General features: G+C 41.8%; 1 protein-coding gene across 1 annotated transcript; it reads left to right on the forward strand.

Moving 5' to 3' along the window:
• Positions 1 to 1237: 1237 nt before the first annotated feature.
• On the forward strand, positions 1238 to 6806 carry rps15 (ribosomal protein S15). The gene is made up of 4 exons (XM_004078670.4): positions 1238 to 1377; positions 1771 to 1856; positions 4986 to 5220; positions 6656 to 6806. The coding sequence occupies exons 1-4, from the start codon at positions 1375 to 1377 to the stop codon at positions 6767 to 6769; spliced, it is 438 nt and encodes a 145-aa protein (XP_004078718.3). The 5' UTR covers positions 1238 to 1374; the 3' UTR covers positions 6770 to 6806.
• The last annotated feature ends 4031 nt before the right edge of the window (positions 6807 to 10837 follow it).

A 10837-nucleotide genomic window follows, 5' to 3' on the forward strand; every position in this document is an offset into this window, starting at 1 on the left:
TCAATTAACTTTGTTATTAAAGAAGGTAAAGTTGAGGTGACATTTCTGAAATCTGATTTTGTGTATAAAAAACTTGGATAAACATAACACGGTATTAATACATAAATTATTTACATTGTTTTGTAGTGATAGGCCAAAAATTGTGACTTCTTTTGAAAAGAAGTCATAATAAATAGGAATTTATTTTTTGACCATTTGTAAACATCCAACCAAAAAATTTGTACAACATTACACAGGAAAAATCTGTGGTTGGTGTCTTTAACAGCAGTTTGGCAGAAGGTACAGCTGTTGTCATCAATGTTGAAACGTAACCTAATTCTTTGGAGGGATAAATATTATTCATAATGTTGAAATGTGTTTCTTCAACTTTTGGGGGAATAGGAAGTTTCATAAGATCGGTTCTTAATTTAGTAACAATATCTTTATCAATTTCTGCAGTATATTATTTTTATTCTGTCACCCAGGAAATAATCTTTCAATGAACCAATTTCTGCTAAAAGAGTTATTACATGTTTTGTTCGTAAGAGGACATCCTTCAATTAATAATGAGGCTAACTATGGCTTTATGAGTACATGTGTCATTGTGTTCCTGGTTAGAAATACAAATTCTTGAGGAAGAGCATTACGTACTGTTAAGAATTCTGAGATGGGAGGATTGAAGTTATGTTTTAAACAAAATTGCTCATAATCTAAAGTACGGTCAAAAACTAGTGCTCTCTTATCTCTATAGCTTGACAAAGCTAACAAAAACAATGCACATGAACTACGTCATGCATCTCAGCCAATAGAATGGCTGGGCTACTAAGTTGACCTATTCTTTGATTTGATTTGATTTGAAATGTTTTGTTTTAAGCAATCAAATAAGAATAATACACAAACAATGGCTCCAAAAATGTTCACATACATACATGTCAACATGAACACAATACTACTAATGTTCACACACACACACTTATGCCTTCAGACCAACACACTGAAACATTGCATTCAGTCAAGCAAACTATTTGTGCAAAGGTGAATTTCTTAATGACTTTGAAATGAGTGTTCTTTAACTAACAGAGATGGACAGTTGGAATAAGAAAAAGAACTGAAAGAAGCTCGATTGTGGACATGATAAATTCTTTCTTTTATACAATTGTTCAAAAATGGGTTAGTGAGTTTGAGATTTAAGAAGTTACATCCATTTATCTGTAATTTTGGTAATGAGATAATTACTCTGCCTGTTTGAATAAAAATTTTGTGCGACGGCACCACCTGCTGTTCATAAGAGGGCGGGACCATACCGGAAGACGCCTCGAGGATTTGATTCAAGTCACGCGATACCAGGGAAAACGAGACTTCCTTTGGTCCTTTTCCGCCCGATCAACCAGCAACATGGTAGGTGTTCGCCCAATGTTAGCCTAGCCGAACTTAAATCTTTTTCCATCTGATGCCTCATGATGCACTTTGCGACAACAGGATAAACTATGCTGCGTTTGCAAACAATTTAAAGATATTTAGCGAAATATTGTGGCGCTTAATATTAGGAAAAGCGTGGTTTATTGTAATCATTGTTTAGCCTTAGCCAAGGCCATTTGCGGCTGAGCTACAGTACCGTAACTGTCGCTGAAACAGACATTTCTTCACCGTAGTTGTATTCTTTTAATCTGCTTTTGAGTGTTCACATTTCAAAATTATATAAAGTTGCTAATCTGGGTGCCATGATGATCAGATCACTAAGGTAAGGAGAACTGTTTGAAGTTGACCAGGTGGCCCGTCTCTCTCTTACAGGCAGAAACCGAAATCAAGAAGAAGCGAACCTTCAGGAAGTTCACGTACCGCGGCGTGGATCTGGACCAGCTTCTGGACATGTCTTAGTAAGTGCCAAAACACCCAGCTATTCCAGTCTATAGCTGCAGAACTTTGAGGCTGCTGGCTAAGCTTCATCTGTTAAGTGAAAGTCTACTAAAATGACACAGTCCAATTATGAGGGTTTATTGTAGTTTCATGACATTGTTAGTGTTTCTTTAGGTTTAGTGTAAAGGGTTGTTAGAGGGAACTTTAATTTTATAACCAAAAGCAACACAATCGTTTCCTTTTTTCAGAATTCCAAAACCTTAAACTTAAAGCTTGGTCCTAATGCTGCTGCTGTCTGAGTAGGTACCGCAAGGGTGTCACTGCGCATGTTGGTTTAGACACTAAATTTGTGGCCATTTTTTTCGAGTGCCGCCAGCATATGAAGCTACCGGTAGGCATACTTGCAATTAAAATATAACTATCTTCAACTGTTTAAGTTACGCTGTTGTCTTTTATGCCCGTGTTTGTGTGTATTTAATTTAACATTATCTGTAAACATTACAAGGGCTGAAACATGGCAAGCAGTTAATTAAAAATCGGACACAAAAGTCCCCCATAATGTTTAGTGGACCGTCCCTCCCTTGCGCAGGAGAGGATGCAGGCTTTTCCCCCCAGAAGCCCTTGAAGTTTGAGCACAGGACTCACATGAAAAAAGTAACTTATTAGCAAAGATGAGCGTGTTTATTAAAGTTCAAATCACGCACTATATGCAGAACTTTAAAAAAAATAAGGAAAGTGCGGGGATGAGTCATCGCCGTAGTGATCATCTCATCGCCGCGTTGATGGGGTTACCGTCACACTATCTGATTGTATCTGTGTCTGCGTGGACAAAAGGAATTGGAATGAACACCTGATCAGAGTAAAAATATGTTGTGCAAACACACAAAACTTTGCCCCAAGACTCATTCGGATCATAATCCATTCCGATGGTGATAGGTGGGCTATGCTGATCGTTTATCCAATCATGATGCACGTTAACAGTTTATTGTTATCGTGGGTCACTACTGCTCTGGTTTTGCGTCATGAGTTGATGGTGTGTGCTCTGGAGGAGGCTTGAATTCATGAATTCGTAGTGGCAGAAATATCAGTCCATACAGGTGTGTTCAGAGTCCGACTCCAATCATGCACTTCAATTTAGGTTAACCATAATTGCCTTGTTACAGAGCGCACCTGTTTACAAGCCACACCCACCCAATTTAATGAAGATTAACCACTTTTTACATACACCGGCCACATTTGTATACAAGCCGCATGTTGTGGCACTTCAATTGGCACGTCACTGAGACCGCAATAGTGTCAGAGGGTGAGGAGTAACCAGTAGTTTAGCCTATTTATTTGAACACACCCACAAAGGGCATGGACCTCAATTCAGCTCACAGCTCCCTCAGTTATGGTGTGGAAATTCACACTCAGATTCCCCACTTCCCATGAGTCTTAGGGGTTTAAGGCGGGGCTAACCCCCGGTTCGCCACACTGTGTTGTAGATTGAGGATGTATATGTGCTGAAACTGCGTGCGTATTTAAGGAGCATGGAGCTGCAGCGGAACGCGAGAGCTGCTCTCCGCCTGTAACACTGCAGCAATGTGGAAATAACAGGGCTGGTTAAAAAACATACCAGTAAAAGAGAGCAGCAGTGATTTATCGCGCGTGAGCCAGAAGTTTCCTTCCAGAACAGTGAAGGAAACTTCAGATACGAAGCAGACCAGCTTTTCCAAACCCGTTGGTGATGGTGGATTTTTTTCATACTGCTTTTAACTTGAAAGCTGCATCATATTGTAGTGGCGGTTGCGTGCACGTTTGGTCTAATGGCACCAAAGGATTCTGGGATGCGGCTGAGCATGGGTGTTTCTTTTATTGCACCATGACTTAAGTGTCTAAGAGCTGAAGTGAGTTCCATACTGTTTGGCTGCTTGTGTGTGTCAAAGCAATCGCGCTTGTTGCTGGACATTATGAATTATGCAGGCAGTCTCCCCTCTGATGCTGCCGGAGAGCACCTGGCGGCCGTTAAATAAAAGCATAAATAAGCCACATCATTGAATATGCCGCAGGGTCGGAAGTTGGTGACAAAAGTAGCGGCTTATAGTCCGAAAAATACGGTAGGATAGAATATGCATGGCTGAGTAATGGCCATTTTTGAAACGACGTGAACTTCAACGCGCCGCCACGGTCACAAAAGTGACAAAATGACTTCAATATAGCAGACTTTGTGTGAGTGACAGCTTGGTACCGGAGACTTTTTTTGGGGGGTTTCCATCTGATGAACATGCACTGAATGAAATCATGTTTAAGGTTGGGGGCTCGTAAAAACAAATTTTGTAGGTGGCGGTATCGAGCCATTTTTATGCACCCGCGGTTATCTCCCATAAAACACAAGATTTTCCGCGATTTCTGATGCGTGTGCAAAATTTGGTGAGTTTTAGGTATAAAGGCCTCAAAAAGGTGGCAGAAGAAATAGAACAATAAACTTTGTAAAACAATAGGGTCCTTGCTCGACGCGCTTGGGCTTTAATAAAATCTCTTTTTAGAAGATGATCTCGCTCTACGCTGCAGCTTTGTTTGTTTGCAACGGAACTCAATATTTCTTGCACGCTCGTTCCCATTATTTTAGAGTTCTGCTGATGTCAGAATCATTTATTCTGACCGAAAGTCTGGCGTATGGAAGGGTTTATCATTGGAAAAGGTTTTTCTGGGTCCATGCACACAGTTCAGTTCTAATCCGATCTCTGATCCGATCCGATATTCTGCACATGGAACAGCAGCTACTGATAAAGTCTATACGATCAGGTGCAATTTGCGATCCTGGGATCAAATCGGGGCATTTTTAGCGAAAACAAAAGTTCATCCAAATTTACCTTCAATTCTGGCTACTTTTGGTTAAAAAAAGTTTTTTTATTTTTTTTATTTTTTATTCTTTACAGAGGAGGAGGGTTTAAGGGCAGGGATGCTTAGTTTAGCCTGTTTAGTTTAAAATGTATCTATTGAATTCTATGACTTCATGTTTTTAATGATTTCATGTCTATTATACAATTACTGAAATGAAGCCCATCAAGACGACTGCTGTTGTAATATGGGGCTGTATCAATAACATAAATGGAATGAAATTCAGTGAATTCTTTTTCCATGTGTAATAATTCTGTCTGTGTCTGCAGTGAGCAGCTCATGCAGCTGTACTGTGCCCGTCAGAGGAGGAGGCTGAACCGTGGCCTTCGCCGTAAGCAGCAGACTCTTCTCAAACGCCTGCGCAAGGCCAAAAAGGAGGCTCCTCCAATGGAGAAACCAGAGGTGGTTAAAAGCCATCTGAGGGACATGATCATCCTGCCTGAGATGGTTGGCTCTATGGTCGGAGTGTACAACGGCAAGACATTCAACCAGGTTGAAATTAAGGTGAGGGAGAGTAAATATCATTGTTACAACAGGCATACAATTTGTGGAAGAGAGTAAGGGAACCAAACCCTAAAAATGTTGCAATAAATAAAAATAACCTGAAGTTTATAAAATGAGAACTGCAGAAAATGTGATCAGCTCTATTTTACTTAAGCTGCTCAATCCTGGGCCTTGAGATCTCCCACCATGCCTGTATCCAGGTCTCTCATTACCTGGACCAGGTGTGCTGAGTCAGAACATAAAAACGCCTGAGTATTGGGGGGGATGCTGGGCCTTCTCAAGGACCAGGGTTGAGGAATCACTGGAATCACTTTTTGATTTGTTTTAAAGCGTTCCCAGTGGTCTTGATTATTTATTTAGTTTAGCCAGGAGTTCATTAGAAATTCACCTCAGAGTTCCAGGTGGAACTGTTGGCGAGGAGTAAGCCCGTCCCCATTTCCCATCGTCCATGTGTTAAGGTGCTCTCCCACTAGCTCACATCCCCTTATAACCCCAACAATAGTGGTGCAACACGATGGCGAGCAGCATCGTAGCTATCCAGCTGTACACCGCTAACGTCGGGTTTGGAATGTGAGGGGCTGTAAGCTAACGGGAGAGTGTCATCAAAGGCATGGCAACTTATCAACGCCACGAGTCCCACCCACAACCCAGAGGTGGATTTCTAATGAACTGCTGCTCTGCAGAAACTGTCCTAGAAAATGACTGAATCATTACTAAAAGACGACCGGGAATGCTTTGACAACAGATCAAAATACGAGATTTGAAGATTAAAATTGGACCCATGAATTGTTTGGCTTGAGTACAGCATAACAACTGGCCAACCAATCGCATGACTGAATGGATGCTCGCAGAGATTCAGGTCCCGGCTGTTCTTTTGGGTCACATTGTGTAGACGCCCACCTCTCAGTGATGAAGACTATCTTCCAGGAAGAAAGAGTTTGATTGCTTCTTCAGAAGGATGTGGTAACATCGCCCTCCTCTGTCTTTATACCGTCATCCATCAAGTATGGATGGGCCCCTAGGAGCTCGTTATAGACGCCGAAATACTTTCACTGGCAGATTATTTTATTTACAAGTATTTTTAATGCCATACAGAATCCTGATGATAATGCCTCATGTTTACTGGTAAAGTAAGGGAACTATTGTAAAAATTAATGCCATGGATTTTTTCATTAACTTCCAGACGGTTGACGTGTTCATACTAAGATAAAACTAAACCTCTGGATTTCTGTGGGTTTACAAGTTTCAGTCTGAAAAGGTGTCGATGTGGATCTATTGGGGTTGTCTTAGCTGCAACAAAACATTATTCATCGAAATAAACAAAATCTTGTTTTCAATTCACGAAGCATACGTCAGTGGGAAGTTCATATTTCTAAATAAATGAACATGCTGGTCCATGACCTTCATTATTTCCTTTCATTTCTCTTTTCTGCAGCCTGAAATGTGTGGTCACTACCTTGGAGAGTTCTCCATCACCTACAAGCCCGTGAAGCACGGCCGCCCCGGGATTGGAGCCACACACTCGTCCCGTTTCATCCCTTTGAAGTAAAACGACTTTACTGGAAAAATAAAACTGTTCCACAAAATGTCTGCTTCACTTTATTCTTTAAAGGGGGAATGGTGGTTAGAACATGAGAAATCTAGATAAATGTTAGCCTAAAGATGAAAACGCAGTCAGTTCTGCTTAAATGGGACAATGACACGAATAATAAAAAAACAAAACCTAGGTTAAAATAATGCCAAAAATTTTTTTCAAACATACCAACCTAGTTTTACTGCAGGAAAACCAGTTTAAAAAAAAGTAGTTTCATTTCTTTATTTTAGTTTTAAAGTTGTGCAATATCAATTGTCACTCATTTTTATTCTCAGCATCAAAAGCTTAAAAAAAGGGAAAGTTGTAAAACCAATGAACGTTCTTTTCAACATCTATAAATGATCCCCAGTTTGGATCAAGTACTTTGCAGATAAATGTCAGTACAGAATTACAATTTTAGCCTGAGAAGGACAAGATGACAATATAGCTGAAATGTTGGGTTTAAAATCAAAACCAAATATTCTACAAGAACACCAGGGGGTTTTCCAGAAAGCAAGGAGAACCTACCCTGGCTTTAACCCTAACTCTTGCATAACTCAGCCTAAACTTGCCTACTCTGTATGTCTGTTCCAAAACAGCAGTCATGTGTTTGTTTGCTTAATTAACCTCTCAGTAACCCTGAATTAATGCACATCCACGGTGAGTGCGAGGCATTTTCAATAGATCGCCCATTTCTGGAGTCGCCATGGAAACGTGGAGGAAAAAATAGAGCACTACACTTGAGTAAGACGTAGTCTGAGGTTTGAATGACGGCGTATGAAGATTATACGTCCATCACAACAAAAAAGTAAGTCAACTGCATCAACAAAATACTTCTGCTTGGAGAAAAATAGTTTCTAATCTCATTTCCAATTACATTGTGATGCAAGATGCTTTTTGGGAATATAGATAAATAATATATATATATAGTGGACTTCCAGGCGTTCTCTGAAGGCCTAAAAAATATCTGAATCATGTTAACTATTTGTCCATGCGTACTCATTGAATCATTCCAAATGATCTGTCCGGTCTCTTTTATTGTTTTTATGGTGATGCTGCTTCCAGACAGATTTTCACATTGCAGCATTTAGCCAATCACATTTCAGCTGTTCATTTCTCGAGCCCGAATGACATCCCAATGTCGGTACTGTAGATCCTGGTGGTGTGGATCAGGGAGTCAATGTCACGCTCGCTCTTAGCATATAGCATGATGTCATCCATGTAGAGGAGGTGACTGATGTTGGCGCCATTTCTCTACCAATACCCTTCTGTGTGTTGCTCATGTATTGATCCATGTGCCTATTTATCTTTGTTGCAATGATGCCTGGCATAACCTGCTAACTGACATAACCTGCTTCCTGTAACAGGACCTAGGTTTTTGATTGAAGTTTGGAGAGTAGTTTAAAAATACACTCCTGATCGAGATCTTAATCTGAATCAACTTTATTGGTCAAGTACAAATACAGTACACATACATGGAATTTGGCTTTGGTCTCTCCTGTTCTCATGGACAGACAAGGTAAAGTATAAATAGGTGCTAAAATAAAATATTGGGGGGATGGGGGGACTCAACATTTATGCCAGTTTAACAGTTCTTGTGTTTGTGGTTCCATATCCTGACTGGTCAGGAGTTCATCAGAATGACGGCTCGGGGGAAGAAGCTGTCTTTGTGGCGAGGGGTTTTAGCATAAAGAGCCATGAAACGCCGCCCTGAGGGGAGGAGACTGAAAATCCCTGCATTGGGCCCTCCTGGTGCAGCCGGGGACTGCTCCTGTTGGGCAGGGGCTTACACTCTCTGTCCCCCGATGCCTCCCCGCTCTCTGGCTTTGGGGGCCCCTGTGTCGGTCCTGCTGGCCCTGGCCTGGGTGGCGGATGAGATTGCCCGGAGGTCGGTTGTTCTCTATCTGCTACTGTGTGGGTGTTGGGGGTGGGTCCTGGCTGCTGCTGTGGCGGGGGTCTTGGTGTGGGGATGACTGGGCATTATCCCACCTTCCTTTTACATTCCATCATCCATCTCAGAAGAACAGAATCACTCACTTGAGCACAGGTGCTATCTCACCTTTCCACAAATAGTTTGTGCGATTGAATGAAATGTTTCACATGTTGGTCTGAATGCATAAGTGTGTGCACATTAGTTATATTGTGTACACGTTGACATGTCTGTATGTGAACATTTTTGGAGCCAACAAGTGTGTGTGGACAGGCCCCGCCCCTTCTTTACTTGCATTACTTATAAACTTAACAGTTATGGTTATAAACATCGGGCAACTTGTTGCTTTATGCTGATTCACGGTTCTACACCCCCCCTCTTTAATCACCCTCCTACCCTGCCCCCCCCCTCCCTCTTCTTTCCTCCTTTTCTTTTCCATCCGGTTCAACAACAAAAAAACCTGTTACAAATATAAGTAAGATAAAAAAAAGTTTAGCCTAAATTACAAAAGGTGTTCATTCAGATATACCTCTGGTTTGTCAGAAGATTCATAACCCCTGTTGTAACAGTAAAATACAGTATGTCCAACACAAGAGACCTTCAGCTCTCATCTGTTTGCTCAGCTGTTGTACAAGTTAAAGTTTCCAACAGCTGGCTCTCTGTCTGCCCAAAGACTGATGACGGAGTCAGAGTTTATACTGAGTGTGAAAGTTTGATGCGTCACTATCCCTACGGCCAACCTGAAAATGATTGGCAGTTCCTCCAAGCGTCCGCAGGTACAGTGACGTGTGTGTCACCAACACCTGGAGGCCTTCCCCCACAAGTGCACTGCCCAAAAAAGGGGAGGAGTGTCAACCAAGAGCCACATTTTCGTGATGTGCAGGGCCCATGGTTATGGACATCACCATTTGCTTTGGAAGACACAAGGACACACACAAAAGAAAGAATGAAATATGCCAAAGACTGAAAATAGAGGCTTTTAAGAAAGTCAGTATCGAGGGCTTCTCCCTGGGAGCCCAAGGGAAGTTGCTTGCTGAGAACTCCAGACTGTCCAAAGAGGTCATCAGGAAAAAACCCAAAATGTTGTGCAACTGAGCCCTGCTGTTAACAATTGAAACGGTTAGTCCAAAAGGGGCCCAAGTCCAAGAGGTTTGTTTTTCCAGGAAATGATTTTAATTGCATAGCTTAAAGGGAGGCTACACCAAATGATGAATAATTTACCCAGATTTAGCACCAGTTCATAGCTTACAAATGCTATAATATGAAGCACCTCACTAGCAAACTAAAGTCTCTGGACTTGGGCCCTTCTTGAATTAAACAGGGGCGCTGCCATTTTGGATAACTAGTGCTGCCATCTATGGGATAAAGCTAAACCCATGCAAGAGAGGCCCAAGTCCAGGAATGTTGCACTTAATGCATTTTAAATGTCAAGCATCATCAACATATTACAACTGACTTTTTTGCACATAATCAGATAGCTTTCCCTTGAAGACCATAGAACAGGGGTGCTCATTACGTCGGTCACGATCGACCGGTCGATCTTCAAGAACATGAGGGTAGATCGCAGGCCAGCAAACATAAATAACCAAAAAAATGTACTTCTAAACAATCCACCAGCCAATCAAAATCCTCACTGAGAAGTATGGGACATGATTGACACGCAGACCGGCCAATCGGACATCTTCTGAAACATGCGTCACTGCACATGCATGTTTAAATTCACGGAGCGCAAATTCTGTCTCATCAGAAAGTCGCTTTCTGTCCCACGGCACGTCAAGTCCAGAAGACCACTCCGGACAACCGGAGTGTTTATTGAAGCCGCCCCGCGTGTGTCCTCCTGCTATCAGCTCTGCAGTTCTCGCCCGATAAATACGAGTTCATTAAGGAAGCTTTTTTTCATCTGTGTGGTTTTCTGGAGAGTCCAGACTGCAGACTCTGAGGTCAGACTTCATGTTTCAGTTGTGTTCAGATCAATATGATGACAAAGTTGTGTTGACCCACAGTGAGCAGAAATGTCCAGATTCTGATCTGCAGCAGCATCTTCCTGCAGCTGCTTGTTCTCTTCAAAGATCTGCAGAAGAACGTCTTCATTTCTGCCTGCAGCTCCTTGTTGC

This window comes from Oryzias latipes, chromosome 17 (assembly GCF_002234675.1).
Source record: "Oryzias latipes chromosome 17, ASM223467v1".
NCBI lineage: Eukaryota > Metazoa > Chordata > Actinopteri > Beloniformes > Adrianichthyidae > Oryzias > Oryzias latipes.